The sequence below is a fragment of the Microtus pennsylvanicus genome, chromosome 21, assembly GCF_037038515.1.
Source record: "Microtus pennsylvanicus isolate mMicPen1 chromosome 21, mMicPen1.hap1, whole genome shotgun sequence".
NCBI classification, from domain to species: Eukaryota; Metazoa; Chordata; class Mammalia; order Rodentia; family Cricetidae; genus Microtus; species Microtus pennsylvanicus.
The window spans coordinates 31,943,858-31,963,144 of record NC_134599.1 but is presented as its reverse complement, the minus strand read 5'-3'; the positions used below and the strand labels follow the sequence as shown (position 1 = coordinate 31,963,144).

At 41.4% G+C, this 19,287-nt stretch overlaps 1 protein-coding gene across 1 annotated transcript in view; it reads left to right on the top strand.

The window, feature by feature from the left end:
- Nucleotides 1–19,287, top strand: part of Thada (THADA armadillo repeat containing) — a 302,624-nt gene that overhangs the window by 222,890 nt on the left and 60,447 nt on the right. The window contains exon 31 of the mRNA XM_075955218.1: nucleotides 7,822–7,916. Coding sequence (XP_075811333.1) covers nucleotides 7,822–7,916 — 95 coding nt within the window. The remainder of the gene's footprint in view (nucleotides 1–7,821; nucleotides 7,917–19,287) is intronic.

Here is a 19,287-nt window from a genome sequence, read left to right as displayed (position 1 = left end):
AGGAATGGCACATGGAAGCATAAGAAAACGTAAATACGAGGTTCAAAGTAGTCACCGCTGAGGGATCAGATTCCAGCCAAAGACCTCTGCGGGACTGGGTGCGAGTCAGGGACCTCTGAGGGAGCAGACCCGAGCCAGAGCCCTCTGCTGAACCAGGCCAAAGCTAGAGACCTCTTTGGGAGCAGGCTCAAGCCAGGGACATCTGTGGGAACAGGCCTGAGGCAGTGACCTCCACAGAGGCAGGTACGAGGGAGCCACTGCTGAGGGAGTATGCAACCTCCATGGGAGCAGGCCCTAACAACCCCGGGAGCATTGAGCAGAGTGCTGAGCGACCTCTGGGAACACAGAGTGACTGGAACCATGGCCCTGACTGCAACACGAGGAGTAACCATCTTAGATTCACTGGCACCTGGAAGATTGATCACCAGAGACATAGTCCCAACTACATCAGTCAGAGGAAAAGATGGGTAAACAAGGTAATAATGCACTCAACATGACAAAGAACAACACAACACCAACAAAAATTATTGACCCTACAACAGCAAGACTTGAACAATCAAAGATAGATGAAACAGAAGAAAATGACTTAAAGAATAATACCCAACAAAACTGTCAATCACCATAGATGGACAAAACAAGACCAATACCTTTCCACAAACCCAGCACCACACAAAGTACTAGAAAGAAAACTCTAACCCAAGGAAGTTAGCTACATCCTCAAAAATACGACAATAGATGATCTTACAGCAGCAAAGCCCAAAGAAGGGAAAAACACACAGAATAACATCACCAGCAATGAAAACTAAAATAACAGGAACTAGCAATCACTGGTCATTAATATCCCTTAATATAAATGAATTCAACTCACCTATAAAAAGACATAGTTTAACAGATTGGATAAGAAAACAGAATCCATCCTTCTGCTGCATACAAGAAACACACCTCAATCTCAAAGATAGACATCGCTTCAGAATAAAGGGTTGGGGAAAATTTTCCAATCAAATGGGCCTAAGAAACGAGCTGGTGTAGCTATCCTAATACCTAAAAAAATAAACTTCAAACTAAAATCAATCAAAAGATACAAGAAAGACATTTCATAATAGTTTCAGGAAAAATCCACCAAGAGGAAATCTCAGTACTGAACATCTATGCCCCAAATACAAGGGCACCATCATATGTAAAAGAAACACTACCAAAGCTTAAGTCACACATTAAACTACAAACACTAATAGGGGGAGACCTCAACACCCCACTCTCACCGCTGGACAGGTCTGTCAGACAGAAAATTAACAGAGAAATAAGGGAGCTAACAGATGTTATAAATCAAATGGACTTAACAGACATCTATAGAACATTCCATCTAAACATAAAAGAATATACCATCTTCTCAGCACCTCATGGAACCTTCTCAAAAATTGACCACATCTAGGTAACAAAGCAAACCTCAAAAAAAAAAAAATTGGAATATTCCCATGTATCTTATCAGATCACCATGGCTTAAAATTAGAATTCAACAGCAACACTAATTTCAGAAAGCACACAAACACATGGAAGTTAAACAGTGCTCACTTGACTCATCAATGGTTCAAAGAAGAAATAAAGGAGGAAATCAAAGACTTCCTAAAATTCAATGAAAATGACCACACAACATACCCAAATTCACGGGACATAATGAAAGCAGTGTTAAGAGGAAAATTCATAGCACTAAATGCCTACATGAAGAAGCTGGAAAAATCCCACACATTTGAAACATTTGAACATTTGAAAACTCTAGAACAAAAAGAAGCAAATTTACCCAGGATTACTAGACAGCTGGAAATAATCAAATTGAGAGCTGAAATCAACAGAATAGAAACAAAGAAAACGATACAAAGAATCAATGAAACAAAGAGTTGGTTCTTTGAGAAAATCAACAAAATAGACAAACCTTTATCCAAACTAACCAAAAGGCAAATTAACAAACTAACCAAAAAGCAATTTAACAAAATTAACAAAAGTACTAGAAAGGCAATTAACAAACTAACCAAAAGGCAAATTAACAAAATATAATTTAACAAAATAATATCCAAATTAACAAAATCAGAATTAAAAGGGGGGACATAACAGACAGGAAGGAAATCCAGAGAATCATTAGGTAATATTTCAAAAAACTGTACTCCACGAAATTGGAAAACTTAAAGGAAATGGACAATTTTTTAGATAAATATCACATACCAAAATTAAATCAAGACCAGGTAAGCAAATTAAATAGACCTATAACAGCTAAAGAAATAGAAACAGTCATCAAAAGTTTCCCAACCACAAAAAGCTCAGGGCCAGATGGTTTCAGCCCAGAATTCTTTCTTTTTTTTTTTTTAAAGATTTTATTTATTATGTATACAATACAATGTGCTGCCCCCATGTATGACTGCAGGCCAGAAAAGGGCACCATATCTCATTGTAGATGGTTGTGAGCCACCATGTGGTTGCTGGGACTTGAATTCAGGACCTCTGGAAGAACAGTCAGCATCTTTAACCTCTGAGCCATCTCTCCAGCCCCAGCCCAGAATTCTACAAGATTTTCAAAGAAGAACTAATACCAATACTCCTCAAATTGTTCCACACAATAGAAACAGAGGAAATGTTACCAAACTCTTTTTATGAGGCTACAATTAACCTGATACCCAAACCACATAAAGACAATATTAATAAGGAGAATTACAGATCAATCTCACTCTTGAACATTGATGCAAAAATACTCAATAAAATACTGGCAAACTAAATCCAAGAACACATCAGAAAAATCATCACCATGATCAAGTCAGCTTCATCTCAACGGTGCAGAGATGGTCAACATACGAAAGTCTGTCAGTGTAATTCACCATATAAACAAACTGAAAAAAAAACCCACATGATCATCTCATTAGATGCTGAAAAAGCCTTCAACAAAATACAACATCCCTTCACGATAAAGGTCTTGGAGAGAGGAGGAATATAAGGGACATACCTAAACATAATAAAGGCAATATACAGCAAGCAAATTACCAACATCAAACTAAATGGAGAGAAACTCAAAGCTATCCCACTGAAATCAGGAACAAGACAAGTTTGTCCACTCTCCATATCTATTCAATATAGTACATGAGGTTCTAGCTAGAGCATATACTTTCACAACTTAACTACAAATTAGATGGTATAAACTCATAGTGACTCTACTGACATCAGGAACAAGACAAGGTTGTCCACTCTCTCCTTATTTATTCAATATAGTTCTTGAGGTCCTAGCTAAAGCAATAAGACAACACAAGGAGATTAAGGAGATACAAATCGGAAAAAAAAAGTCAAACTCTCACTTTTGCTGATGATATGATAGTTTATATAAGGGACCCCAAAACTTCTACCAAGGAACTTCTACAACTCATAAACACTTTCAGCAATGTAGCAGGATACAAGATTAACTCAAAAAAAAAAAATCAGAAGCCCTTTACACAGATGATAAATGGGCTGAGAGAGAAATCAGAGAAACATCACCCTTCACAATAGCCACAAATTACATAAAATATCTTGGAGTAACTCTTATCAAATAAGTGAAAGAGCTGTATGACAAGAACTTTAAATCTTTGAAGAAAGATATTGAAGAAGATACCAGAGAATGGAAAGATCCCCCATGCTCTTGGGTAGGTAGAATTAACGTAGTAAAAAATGGCAATCTTACCAAAAGCAATCTACAAATTCAATGCCATGTCCAGCAAAATTCTTCACAGACCTCAAAAGAACAATACTCAACTTCATATAGAAAAACAAAAAACCCAGGATAGCCAAAACAATCCTGTACAATAAAGGAACTTCTGGAGGCATCACAATCTCTGACTTTAAACTCTACTACAGAGCTACAGTACTGAAAACAGCCTGGTATTGGAATGAAAACAGACAGGAGGACCAATGGAACCAAATCAACAACCCAGATATCAATTCACACACAAACATCTGATTTTTGACAAAGAATCAAAAAATATAAAATGGGAAAAAGAAAGCATATTCAACAAGTGGTGCTGGCTGTTGAATAACTGGATTTCAACCTGGAGAAGAATGAACATAGATCCATATTTGTTACTATGCATAAAACTCAAGTCCAAATGGATGTAAGACCTCAACATAAAACCAACCACACTTAATGAACCTCATAGAAGAGAAAGTGGGAAGTACACTTGAACACATTGTCACAGGAAACCACCTCCTAAATATAACCCCAGTAGCACAGACACTGAGAGAAACAATTAATAAATGGGACCTCCTGAAACTGAGAAGCTTCTGTAAAGTAAAAGATATGGTCAAGAAGACAAAATGGCAGCCTACAGAATGGGAAAATATCTTCACCAACCCCACATAGGACAGAGGGCTGATTTCCAAAATATACAAAAAAAAAAAAAAAAAAAAAAAACCTCAAGAAACTCGTCATCAAAAGAACAAATAATCCAAATAATGTAAATCAAAACAACTTTGAGATTTCATCTTACACCTGTAAGAATGGCCAAGATCAAAAACACTGAGGAGAGCTTATGTTGGAGAGGATGTGGGGTGAAGGGAACACTTCTGCATTGCTGGTGGGAATGCAAGCTGGTACAACCCCTTTGGATTTCAATATGGCAATTTCTCAGAAAATTAGGAAACAACCTATCTCAAGTCCCAGCAATATGACTTCTGGGTATATACCCAAAGAATGCTCGATCATACCACAAAGACATATGCTCAGCTATGTTCATAGCGGCATTTTTTTGTTGTAGCCAGAATGTGGAAACAACCTAAATGCCCCTTGACTGAAGAATGAATAAGGAAAATGTGGTACATTTACACAATGGAGTACTACACAGCAGAAAAAATGACATCTTGAAATTTGTGAGCAAATGGATGGATCTAGAAAACATCATATTGAGTGAGGTAACCAAGACCCAGAAAGACAAATACCATATGTACTTACTCATACGTGGCTTTTAGACGTTAAAAAAAAGCAGCTTATGATTCACAATCCCAGAGAACCTAGACAACAAAGAGGACCCTAAGAGAGACATACATGGATCTTATGTACATGGGAAGTAGAAAAGACAAGATCTCCTGAGTAAATTGGGAGCATAGCGACCATAGGAGAGGGTAAGAAGTGAGGAGAGAGGAAAAAATGTATAGCTCAATATAAACAACTAAAACAAAATACTAAAAATTTACCATAAATTTAAATATATGCACATTTTTAAATCTTTGTCAAGCATAGCATTCTTGATAAATATGTATTTTAGTTAGTCACAATAGACTTTGATATACCTTATAATTGATTCTTCTCAATACTACAGGCATTTTCTTTTATGGCTAATGGATATAAAAGAGACCTAGAATATTTTTTAAAAATTTGAATAATAAGGGAACTGGGGAGATGGCTGAGTAGGTAAAGGCACTGGCTTCCAAGCCTGATGGCCTGAGTGTGATGTCTGAAACCCACACAGGGAAGGTGAGAGTTGTCCTGATCTCCCCACATCACACCAGCACAATACTTACAAATTAAAAATGAATATTACAGGTGTATTGTACCACAAGTGGTGACAGGGTTGTTTTGGGTTGTTGGGTTTTTTTTTCATGTTAGCATCTGCCAGCTTTAGGATATGGCCAGTTCAGGATGAAGGTAGAAACAGACTATAGGGAGTTGGTAACACCGCACATGTACAAAAGACCTGAAGGAGCCGGGCGGTGGTGGCGCACGCCTTTAATCCCAGCACTTGGGAGGCAGAGGCAGGTGGATCTCTGTGAGTTCGAGACCAGCCTGGTCTACAAGGGCTAGTTCCAGGACAGGCTCCAAAACCACAGAGAAACCCTGTCTCGAAAAAAACCAAAAAAAAAAAAAAAAAAAAAAAAGACCTGAAGGTTAGCACTCCACCACTTCAGGGCCATCCCTAGTCGTAGGTCAGTAGAAGGGACCAGGGTTAAGCCCTCTTGAGATGTCTGTACTTGCCAGGCACTGAATGTCATTTCCAGTTCACTCTGACATCTTGATGCTCGTGACTCACAGAGAGATAGTGAGTTCAGTGCCAAGAGCCTGCTCAGTACCCAGAGATAACAAGTAACAAAACCAGCATTCAGACCCCACTATGCCTACTGATTTTACACATGCCAAGTTCTTAGCACACCGAATCCGGGCCTGTTTGCAGTCCATCTGAACTGGGGCTCAGAGCGTGGTGCCTTAAGCACTGTCCTCAAAAGGAAGTCTAAGCTGTCTCTTGCTCTTTCTGCCACATGGATCCAAGGTTCAAATGAGCCAGTCACAGAAAGAAGAAAGACAATCTCATGTACTAAGAGAAGAGCACCAGCTCTATATGTGTTCATCTGTGTGGTGCTCAGTGCCTCTTGGCAGTCAGTAGGTGTCATTTTCATATGTGATTGCAGTTTGCTTCACCTGAATGTTAAATCCCTGAATTTCATAACCAGTGACCACCACCACCCCCTTTTCTCCAGGTAAGAGGACAATACTAGATCTTCACACCCCCCTCTCCCTGTTTTCAACTTGGCAGGATAGAAGTTGAAATCCGAGTTTTACCAGGAGCATGGCATAGCTCTATCTGCTTTGTCCTCACACATACTGTGGTGGTTTGAATAGGAATGGCCCCATAGGCTCGTATATTTGAATGATTAGTCATTAGGGAATGGCCCTTTTGTGAAGGATTAGAACAGTTTCCCTGGCATTGATGGAGTAGATGCAGCTTCATTGGAGGAAGTGTGTCAATGGGGGTGGGTTTTGAGGTTTTACAAGCCCATAATGGGCCCAGTATCTGTCTGTCTGTCTCTCTTCTCTCTCTCTCTCTGTCTCTCTCTCTCTCTGTCTCTGTCTCTCTGTCTCTCTGTCTCTCTCTCTCTGTCTCTCTCTGTCTCTCTCTCTCTCTCTCTCTCTCTCTCTCTCTCTCTCTCTCTCTCCCCCTACTGATCAGGACATAAAAGTCTCATATACTGCCCCTGTATGAGAGCTTCCATATTCCTTGCCATGACCATAATGGACTGGGCCTCTGAAACTGTAAGCAAGTCCCTAGTTAAATGTGTTCTTTTGTAATTGCCTTGACCATGGTGTCTCTTCACAGCAATAGAACACCGACTGAGGCATAGACTTTGCCTCTGCCACAGGCTCCTGGACTCATTTTGTTACAAATTGCCAATTTTCTTCCTACCCACAGTGGTCCATCATTGTTAGTGTAATGCAGCTGCCTACACCTCATGACATGCCTAGTAGAAAACACCTCTTTGTTTCTTTCCTACGGCCTTGGCAGTTTATTGTCTACTCTTTTTTTGGGGGGGGGGTGTTATTGAGAAAAGGAAAAAAACAAGTATCCGCCTCCTCCTAGCCTCCCATTTCCTTCCCCCTCCTCCCACCCTTCTCCCCCTCCTCCCACCCTTCTCCTCCTCCCCCTACTCCTCTCCTCCTCCCTCTCCAGTCCAAAGAGAAGTCAGGGTTCCCTGCCCTGTGGAAAGTCCAAGGTCCTCCCCCCTCCGTCCATATCTAGGAAGGTGAACATCCAAACTGGCTAGGCTCCCACAAAGCCAGTACATTAAGTAGGATCAAAACCCCATGCCATTGTCCTTGGCTTCTCATCAGCCCTCATTGTTCGCCATGTTCAGAGAGTCCGGTTTTATCCCATGCTTTTTCAGTCACAGTCCAGCTGGCCTTGGTGAGCTCCCAATAGATCAGCTCCACTGTCTCAGTGGGTGGGTGCACCCCTCGTGGTCCTGACTTCCTTGCTCATGTTCTCCCTCCTTCTGCTCCTCATTGGGACCTTGGGAGCTCTTATTGTCTACTCTTTACCTTTGCAGGCAGAATCCATGCTTGGTGACCAGAGCTGTGTACATTGATGTTCTCTTCCTGCTGACAAGCTGCCTGGACAGACCTGCAAAAGGCCAGCAACCAGGTATGACTCACATCCTCTCTTAGAACATCTCAGGTGAGAGTTTTGGGCAGCTCTCCCGCACACTTGCTCACCCCCAGCTCAGGGAATGAGACTGACCAACAGAATCCATGTGGCCCCTTCCTAGAAGCATCTCAAGGAAATCTGCCCTTGTGTGCCTGAAATTTTACCAGTAAATATGTTCTATTTGGCCATTCAGAGAAGACTCTACTCAGATACCCTAATGTTTGAAGACCTTGGCCTTTTGATATTTTATAATTTTTTATAATTTTCTCTGAAAACTATGACATTTTTCATAGTTCATTCTGTTCCATGCTGTAGAGATATCTGAGCTGGCTCAGTTATTGGTGGATATTAAGTCCCTGTTCTTAATCTGCCCGCCACCACTTTGTGTAAAAGTTCTTCCCTCAGGCTCTGACTTCATACATGTCTCTAGTTCATGTGTGTATCTGATTATAGATCCACATACAGTTGTTCTATTTTAATTATGATTCACAAAGTGAATTAGAGAAGGACATCCCAAATAAAAATAATTTGATATGTTTATATAAGAGGCCTCGGGAAGTTCAGTACATGAGTTCCAGACCACAGACTGAAACAGATTTTCACCAATCCAAAGTAGATTGCAGGATAATGAGCCTACAACTGATTAAAATAAGCCTCTCCTAATTGATTAGGCCTGTCCAAGGAGATTCTGAGTACAAGTAGGCCAGGTCTTTCCTATGTTGGGTTTAGCTTATCAATGATTTGTTGCCTTCAGTAAATATGTTCAGGCTGTCAAAGTCTAGCTATGCCCATATGGAGCTCTGTTCCCAAATTCAAACTAATTTAAAGTGTTTTGTGGGGGGGGGGGTAAAGCAACCTCACCCAGATTGATGTATATTAGCCCACAAAGCCCCTAGATTCACACAGAAGTAATCAGAACACAGAATCCTCTCCACATCCAGTAGTATAGCATCATACCAGTTAACAGGGACCACATCCTGGTTTAGCCAGGAATACCTGTAATCCCAGCACTGGAGAGGTAGAGACAGGAAGATGAGGAGTTCAAAGCTTGACTCAGCTGCTTGAATTCTAAACTAGCCTGAGCTACAGAGATCCTGTCTCAAAAAAACCCCAAAGTCCCAGTGTGTGCCTCTCATCACAACATAGATATTAATGTTGTCCCTTTATAATCTTGAAAGTATCCAGGTTTGTACAATAAAATATGGTCATTCTGGCTGTACCAAACCTATGTGCTGAATCTGCTTTGGTTTACACTCAAGTTAACTGGGGTCCAAAGGTTATGAAAAGAATGTAGATCATGCTACCAAGTAAGCTGTCCTAGATTGTTACCATTCTGTATTTCATCCAAATTCCATATCTGTGTCTACAGATGTGTCTAAAGGCCTTATTACTAACCTCTTCACCAGGATACAGGCAATGTTGTGTTTTGGAAATCATTGGTCAAGCTCTGTCCATATGGAATCCTGTTCTCAAACTGCCTTAAAGTGCACTGTGGGAGCCAAGGGCATATGAAACCACCTCACCCAGATGTGTGTTGTGTTTAGTCTGGTATGAAAGGGTCTGTCCTTGGATGTTGTAATGTACCTTTGCCTCCCCAACTTCTTTCTCATCCTTTGTTTATTGACTCTATAAAGATGGATTTGAGGGTTTTTTTTTTAAGTAATTCTGTTCTCCAAACTCTTAGCATTAATTATAACATATACTCCAATTAAGTATAATCACATACTATCTTTAGTAACTCAGCAGCATTTCTCATACATACATATTGCTCCTCTTAGCATCCTTTCTTTATAAAGTAAGATATGGTGGGAACAGAGCTTTCTACCCTTTCTCTAACATGGCAGCCATAGCTCTAAATGTATTGTACTTGCATTGCCCAGGGAGGCAGAAACTAGCATTTTGAAACACAGAAACTAGTGCTTGAGCATTTGATGCATGTAAGCTGCTCCAAATTGAGATGTTCTATTAGTATAAAATGTACAGCCAACTTCAGAGAGTTCTGCCATTAGGAAGGCTAAGATAAGAGGCCTACAAATTTAAGTCCAGCCTGGGTTACATATCACAACACTGTCTTTGAAATACTTAAATGAGCAGGACTAGTGAATGGTTCAAAATGTAAGGGCACTCGCTGCCCACCCTGACAACTTGAAACTAATCACCAGAACCCACTTGGTGGAAGAAGAGAACCAACCTCTGAAAGTTGTCTTCTGACCTCCACATACTCACCATGGCACACTCATGCCCACACACACATGCACAATTAATCAACAATTGATTAATTAATTAATTAGAGTTCAAATATTAAAACTAGAAAATTTCTCAGATTTTTATACTGATTATTTGTTGGAAAGGTAATACTTTGAAATCATTAAAATTTGAAATTTATTGCTGAAATTAATTTCATGAGCCTGGTGGTAGTGGCACACACCTTTAATCCTCATGCTCGGGGCAGAGGCAGGTGAATCTCTGTAAGTTCAAGGCCAGCCTTGTCTAGAGAGCAAGTTCCAGGACAGACTCAAAGCAACAAAGAAACTGTCTCAAAAAAGAAAGAAAAAAGAGAAGCAAAAAATTTCCTTAGTTTTTTCCACTCCTTAGTCAAAATGTGAGGAGCTGGGGTATAGCCAATGACACATTATATGCCTGGCATGTGCAAAGGCCCTGAACTCAATCCCAGCACAACAAAAAAAGATTCAATTACTAAACGAGTATAACGTCTCACAGCTATAATTCAGTATCTGGGAAACCAATACTGGAGAATGGGTTTGAGGCCAGCCTGGTGTACACAGCAAGTTCCAAACCAGCCAAGGCTAAATAGTGAGATCTTGTCTCAAGAAATTTAAAAAAACAAAAACTACTACTCAATAGGGGGGGAAGTAAGAAAATCAAAGCTATCACTGAATATGTGTGCTTACCTCTCATGCAGAGAATATGCTTCATGCAACAGCAAGTACTCAGCCAGTACTCACTGGCCCCTGTGGGTTCCATGTGTTCACCGTCATCATCTGGAAACCTGCATGCAGCCTGTACTTGCAAGGCTGAGCTCCTCCCTCACACTCAGTCCTCCCAGTGGTAACATTTAAGGAGAAATGCTCACATACCTGCTCAGGCTTCAGGAATCTACTTGGTCACAGCTGTCTCTACCACTTGAACGAAGGGTTTTATCGTTGTTGTTGTGGTGGTGGTTTACTTGTATTCATGAGAGATGCTAGTGTCAGATGTATGTTGAGCACATGTATCTAGAGCTAGTGTGGACTGTGACTGTGCCTTGGACCAAGAAGGAAACACCACAGAGAGGTGGTTTCTTCTTGGAGTTGGGAACTTTGTAGGGGAGGTCACAGCCAGATTTTGACAAATCACAGGGACTCAGAAGGTGAACAAAGAAGTGGATATTACCAACAGAGTCCACATCGTCTTCAAAGACTTGTGGTATTTGAAGTTTGAGGTTCAAAGCTAAGCAAGTATTACCAGAAGTGAAGCTGGCAAGGCAGAAACAAAGTCACAGAGAGCCCCAAAGGCCAAAATCCAAGGAGCCATTTGACTATAAGCAAAGGAAGTTACTGTGTGTTATAAAACAGAGTGGAGGCCAGGCGGTGGTGGCGCACGCCTTTAATCCCAGCACTCGGGAGGCAGAGGCAGGCAGATCTCTGTGAGTTCGAGACCAGCCTGGTCTACAAGAGCTAGCTCCAGGACAGGCTCTAAAGCCACAGAGAAACCCTGTCTCAAAAAAAAAAAAAAAAAAAAAACAACAGAGTGGAGTTATGTGGGTTTAAAACAACATGAGCTTTTTTTTCCCTCTGTGCTCTTATTGGATTCTCAGCACTCTTAAGGAGACAAGTTCTTATAAAGAATAGACCTGAAGATTCTTGGGGTGGTGTACTTCTTAAATGTTTTCTTTATGCTTTTGTTTGGGGTGTGTGTGTGCATATGTACTCCTGTACCACAGCATGGTCAGAGCCTGGTCAAAGGACAGCTTTCCAGCTTTGGTTCCCTCTTCCAACCACATGGACCCTGGGATTGACCTCAAGTTATCAGGCTTGGTGGAAGGTGCCTCTACCTGCTGAACCATCTTGCCAGCCTGCATTTACTTTTTGTTGAGTCAGGATCTCGCTATTGTAGTCCTGGCAAACCTAGGACTTGCAATGTTGAGCAGCCTGAACTTTAAATCACATAGATCTACCTGCCTCTACCTCCCAAGTGCTGGAATTACAAATGCATCTAACAAGCCCAGCAGTACGGAAAATTCATTGACCAGCTATCAGGGATGCTTTGTGTGATCATCATAATAACCAACATTGGGGCTGTGGGAGACAGAGTGGAAAGCAGCGGTGCTAAAAATAGTTTAGGATGGTGGAGTTGTAGGACACTCCTTCCTTATTTCTATCTTAGTAATTTACGCAAGTCAACCCCATCTTACTGACTTTGTGAAGATCGTTTTATACTTACCTGTATTCATATGTACATCAATATATTGAAATATGGATCTTGGAGGTGATGGTTAATGAAGAACTGATCACAGTTTTAGCTAAAGAACCTGTCCTTCCTACACTGTTTTGTGATGCTGGGGATGGAAACCAGGTCCTTGCACTTGCTAAGCCCACACTCTACCATTGAGCTGTGTCCTCAGCACTCTATGCTCATTTTCAGACAGGGCCTTGCTAAGGTTCCTGGGCTGACCTTGAACTTTGCATCTTCCTGACTCTACTTCCCGAGTAATAAGGACTACGGGTCTGTGTGCCCAGGCCTAGCTTTGTGCTCCTTTGTGTCTGGGTCTCTGGAGGCAGCTTCCCTGCCCCTGGGATGCTTCCTGGATGCCTCTTCTGCTCTTAGTTTTAGAAAACATCATTTTCAGTTTCCTCTCCCTTTTCCAACTTTTGTTGACTGCTTATTAGCTCTTGGGCAAGCACTGTGCCCAGCATTCCATGTACTTGAATGGGGGAAGTGCTAGTGTTCCTTCATTGTACACGTGAGCACACTGAGGTGTAGAGAACTCATGTGTGTCCTAAGGTGTCAGAGCCTGGGCTCTCCATCCCCCCACAGGAGCCCTGGAGCACCCTTTCTGGATCCAGCCCCAGGCTTCATTCTCAATGCTGCAGTTCTAAATCACAGTTTTTATAGTGTAAGAAAGTGTGGAGCCGTCTGAAAGCACGGCTGGAACTCGGGTATATCACTAGAAAGAGAGCACTTGCCGCTCTGGGCGGGCGGGACCTGCCTGGGACTGTTTCTGTGGTTTCTTTGTTAGCTGGGATTTACAGGTCAGATCACATCACTCTGCCAAGTACAATAAACACTCCTTCAACTGGAATCTTTATCATTATTACTATCTTTTTCCTAAATGCCGTAAGAGTGACCAGCTCACAGGAGTGAAATCAGAATCCTAAGTGGTCTAACTGCCTAGCGGTGTGCTTTGTGGACGGGTGTTAGATAAGGATACGGGCACTCCGTATTACAGCTCAGGTTTGTAGATGAGAAACTGGATGCTAACAGCCCCCCTCCCCTCCCCCGGGGGCAGCTTAGGTGTCAGGGCAGTCAAATGGTGAAGTCTGCAGCGTATTCAACAATGCTTGTGTTTTGATTGCTCAGAACGTGAACACTCTATGCATGATGTGAAGAAATACAGTCCATGATTTTTATGACCTAAGAACTTCCTCAGCTTAGTTCCTAGGAAATGTAGCTGACCAGTTAGTTACGTAGAATAAAAACAATGGCAACGTACAAACACCTGCTTTGGTTATCCACTCTAATTAGGTTAAATGTAACCAATTCCATGTGAACAAATTGAATATGATTTGCACTGTCCTTCGGGTATATGCTTTTAGTAGAGCCGCATGTGGACCTGTCTAATGTGACACAGCTGCTGTGAGCCTCTCAGCTGGAGTGGGAGGGGAGGGGGATTGAGAACAGGTTTTAGAGTCTTGTGGGAACTTCAGATTTCTGGGCTTGCACCTGTGAAAGTTTAAGGACATTTTTCAGGTTTTTGCCGTCAGTAGTAGTAGATAAGTTGATTTTCTCCAGACACTCGACTCTGGTCCCAGGGAACAGTGCACTCTAACGAAGCAGCTCTTTCTTACACAGGGCAGTACTGGATGAGTAGATGAAAGTGATGCTTGCTGTGTTGACCCAAGTCAGTAGTGTATACAAAGGCCACTCTTAGATCTGCAGTTCCATGTTGTCTAGTAGGAAGATGGAGACTGTCCCTGTGGAGTGAGTTGCTCGGCCGTGCAGCGTGCAGCTGGTCACTGCAAGGGGTCCACTGCCATTTCAGTGACCCAAGTTAAATGCTGGTCATAGTGTGACACCTGGCGTGAGGGTCTTTTCTGTGACAGAACCGCGTCCTGAAACTTTCCGACTTGCACTTCTGCCCCCAGAGAAAGAACTGTTCAGATGTGCAGGATGATCTCAGGACTCTGTGGTTTCTGTCCTTTTACATGTTTCTGCCTCTCCCCTCTCCAGCCCTTCATTACCAATCACCAGGAACTAGTTGGCCCTATTAAATTACAGTACATATAGGTTTTTTTTTCTTTTTTAAGTCTGTTTTAGGGCTAAAGAAGTGGCTTAAAGGTTAAGAGCACTGACTGCTCTTCCAGAGGTCCTGAGTTCAATTCCCAGCAACCACATGGTGGCTCACAGCCATCTGTAATGAGACCTGGTTGCCTCTTCTGGTGTACAGACATTCATGCAGGCAGAACACGATATACATAATAAATAAATACATCTGTTCTAGATATTTTGCATGAGTGGAAATCATACCTTTGTGTCCTTTCATGTCTGGATTGTTTTACTTAATGTTTTCAAACTTTATCCATGTTGTGACCTAATGCACTTTCTTTTATTTTATAGCTAAATAATATCCTACAGTGTAGATATCACATTTTTTTAGTCATTTATCAACTGATGTACATTTGGTTTGCTTCTACATTTTATCTTTTATAAATAATGCTGCTATAAATATTCATGGGCTTTGTTGTTGTTGTTCTGAGTAAATTGAGCATTGGAGTACAGTTGTTGTGGGTCTGTATGCCAACTTCTTAAGGAATTGCTGAACATCTTCAAGAAGGGGGTCCTGCCAGCAACACCTGAGGTCTCCAGTTCTCCACTTTTTCTCCAGTACTTGTTATTGCTTGGTTGCAGTCACCATGCTGTGTGGGGAATGGCATTTACTGTGTGAGATTTGACTTTCCTTCTTGATGATACATCACTTTGCCTGATGCTCATTGGTCATTTTTTTCTCTAGAGAAATGTCTACTCAGACCTTTTACCCAATTTTTTAAGATTTATTTTTATTTATGTGTGTCTGTATCTCCACATATATTCATGGTTCTCCACAGGGACCAAAAGAGGATGTCAGATTTCCTGGAATCGGGAGTTACAGGTGGTTGGGAGCCACCTGATGTGGGTGCTGGGGCTGAACTTGAGTCCTAGAAGAGCATCATTTAACCGTCTCTCCAGCCCTCCTTTGCCCACTTCTAAATTAGAATAATTAAACTTATTCTTGTCAGGAAAGTTCTCTATGATGGTCTTGATTTTAATTTCTTGTAAACTATACACATTTGCAAATATCTTTTTTCTGTTCTGCAAGGGGTTTGGTTTTGGGTTTTGTTTTTTTTAATTTGGTTTGGTTTGGTTTGGTTTTTTCACTTTTTTGATGGCATTTTTTGATGGACAAAGGTTTGTGCTTTGATAAAGTCTGCTTTGTTGCCTTGTGTTTAACATCATACCTAAGACCTATTGCCTAACATCGCAGAGATTTTGCCCATTTTCTTCTGAAAGCTCCATAGGTCTATGATCCATTCAGAGTTAATTTTTTTTAATTTACGTAAATTTATTTCATGTGCATTGGTGTGAAGGTGTCAGATGCCCTGGAACTGGAGTTACAGATAGTTGTGGGTGCTGGGAATTGAACCCAAGTCCTCCATAAGAGCAGTCAGTGCTCTGACTGCTAAGCCATCTCTCCAATCCCAGAGGGGTTTTTTGTTTGTTTGTTTGTTTATTTCTTTTTTGTTTTAATTTGTTTTAATTTAGTATGGGATACAGAACTACCACATCTTTTGTATGTGACTATTCATGTTTATGTTTTAAAAAGAACTAATTCTCCACTATATCACTTCTGCTTCCTTGTCAAAAGAAGACAACTCATAAATTATGAGTTTCATTTTGAAGTCTTGATGTGTGTGTGTGTGTGTGTGTGTGTGTGTGTGTGTGTGTGTGTGTGTGTGTGAGATGCCCTTGGAGACTAGAGAAGAAGTTTATCCCCTGCAGCTAGACTGACAGGCAGTTGTGAGCAGACCAAATGGGTGCAGGAACTGAATTCAGGTCTTATGGAAGAGCAGCAAGAGGTCTGAATTGCTGAGCCATCTCTTCTGCCTCTTTCTGGGTTTTTAATTCTTTTCCATTGCTCTGTATGGCTGGCCATCTGCCAGAAACACACTGTCTTGATTACCACTTATATGTAGTAACTTTTGAAATGCCAATGAGTCTTCCAAATTGTTTTTGCTACTCTGGTTCCTCACTTTTTTATATGAATTTTAGATCAGTTTTATCAATATATTAAAAGAATGGGAAAGAAAAGCCCACTGGACCTTCGTAGGGATTACATTGAGTGTTTGGATTGTTTCGAGAAGTATTGTCATAGCAGTAGTATTTTCAGATCCATGAACTGAGAAGGACTTTCCATTTACTTAAAAGTCTCCAACCTGGGGGACTACACATGGTCATGTGGCACACACCTGTAACCTCTACCCTCGGGCGATAGGGCTCATCTTCAGCTACATAGTGAGTTTGAAGCTATCCAGAACTGCACGAGACTCTGTCTCAAAATAGAAATCAGAGTATTGTTTGTTTTGTTTTGTTTGTCTTGTTAGTGATGTTTTATAGTTTTAACATCCACACCATGTGTGTCTTTCATTATGGATTTTTTTGTCTTGCAGCCTTTCTGAGCTCATGATTAGCATGTGGGGGTGAGGATAGATCCCTTGAGGTTTTATCTATCCAAGTTTTATTTGTATTTTTTATATCTTCTGTATTTATGTTTAGCTTTTTTCTCATCTTTACCGTGAGTAACATATTTTATATGAGTTATTTTCATGATCATGCTTCTCATTACTTATTATTTCTGTATTTGTTTCTTTTTTTGTTAATGTTCACTCTCATCTTGGGTCACACTTTCCTACTTCTTTGGCTAATGGTTACTATTAGATACAGAAAGTGCTGTGAGATGTTGGATTTGTGTTGCTCATTTGATATGTGTGAGTTTGTTTCAGCACAGTCATGTTGCGCAGGCCACTTGGGGTCTTCTGAGGCTTGGTTTTAACATTGTCCTGCGAAGTTTAGTCTGAAAAGGGGTCTTTAGTTCAAAGCAGGCAGCTCCACCGTATGGCAGTGCCCTGCTATGTGTGTAGTGAAAACTAAGTGAGCCTTTTAGAGCATAAGGGATTGGATGGTTCAGCCTCTGTGGCTTTCTTGTCCTTACTCTCCTCATCCTATGCAGATTCTCTTTCTGTATACAGAGGTGTGGAGCCAGATCCCAAGACCTCTTGACATGCAACTGTGCTGATCACCAGGGCCTCTTAACTCTGTGAGCAATTCCTCTCCAGAAATATATCCCACTGTCTGCAGCCTGACCCTCCCAACCTTAATCTCATCATACAGCCTCTGTGCTGGGGCTTTGGTCCCCCTTGAGGATATGCCCTGCCCAGTGTATAAAATAAGAATGTCATACATTTTCCAGTTTCTGGTTGTTTGTGGTTGATGATGACTCTTGCAATAATCCTTCAAGTGCAGATACAAAGTCACTCCCTCTGCCTCATTTTGATACCTCTTCTTGTATTTCTTCAACTATAAGATAAAGGCAGTACCCTCAGAAAATCAGGTGGAAGTCATAAAAAATTGTGAAAACTTATTGAAAAGTCATAAAGAGAAAAAAGCTAACACTGAAAACGCAGCTGTCTGGAAACAAAATTGATAGCAAAAAAGGGATGGTTATCATGTGGGGGCGGGGCTTCTAAGCAGATGTTTGATGTCTTAGATCATTTTCTGTTGCTAGAAACATCATAGACAAATAAGAAAGAAGATAGTTTGTTTTACTCACAGTTTTAGAAGTGGAAGAGCATGGTGTTGGCATCTGGCAAAGGCTACTGCACCGTCATCCACAGCAAAGTGGGCTTCCTAGCCCAGGTGTCTCTGCTCTTTTTATAAAACCACTGTCTTTCTGGATCAGAGCCTCAATCTTGTAGCTTCCTCTGATGTTTGCCACCACCCAGTTAAATTCCATCCTCTTACTGCCTTGTGTGGAGATTAAATATCACTGTGAGCTTTGGTGGGGACATTCAAACAGTAACACTGGGTGTACTTTCCCATAGGCTCACCTGTGGCTTACCTGGTAGAAGTCCCTTAATTCCTCTCCATTTTGGACTTTACAGCCCAATCAGATTCTGCTGAACTTGCCAACTGGGAGCCCCTCAGTGCAGACCACACCTCCTGCAGTTTGTCTGTGGTCCAGGGCTGTTAGAGACCTCTTTGGTCTTTGCTTCTGTCTCTTTAGGTACATATGTCAGAGCTCAGATACAGCCTCCATACTGTCTTGTAACACTAGCAAGGGACTGAGATGGTGAGATTGGGCCCAGGTCCTGAGAAGAGTCCTTCCACCCAGTTGTGATCCTCAGAGTGCTTTTATGCTATCTACTGTTGCCGCAAGATGTCAGAGAAGCCTCAGATCCTCTTTGGGAAACAGGTTCAGTTAAAGGGGTAGCAAGTGTTAGGGTATTAGGATGAAGCAAGTTCCTTCCAGTCTCACACCTACAAGGCAGTTCTTTGAAGAAGCAGAAGCAGTCTATGTTGGGAAATAACTGCAAGTTTGTGTTTGTAAGTTTGTCCTGTGTTTATCCACAATATTTCCTTATTTGCCCCCTGTATTGGGCAAAGGCTAGGTGGGATAGAGGTGGAGGAAAGAAGTTAAAAATGTTGAGCCCTTCCCATGGGATAGCTGTTATGCACTCATCTTTTGTGGACTCTTCTGATTCCCAAGTTTGAAGGGCTGTGTTCTTAGTTCATGGCTTAACAATGTTCTTCAAATAGCATACTTAGAAGGCATCCTGTGTCCCGGAAGCACATAAGAGCCCTTTGCTTAAACTTTCCTGCCTCTGATCTGGCTCTCTTGCACAAGTCTGTAATGCTTGAAATGTAGGCAGGAGGGTATGAAGTTCAAGGTTTTCCTCAGCTACATAGTGAGTTTCATGCCAGCCTAAAACATGGTGTTCTGGGGCATGAAAGGGAGATCCATTATTCTGAGAACATATGGACAACCAAAGTATCCTATTGCTGCAGTGAAACACCATGACCAAAAGCAAGTTGGCGAGAAAGGGTTCATTTGGCT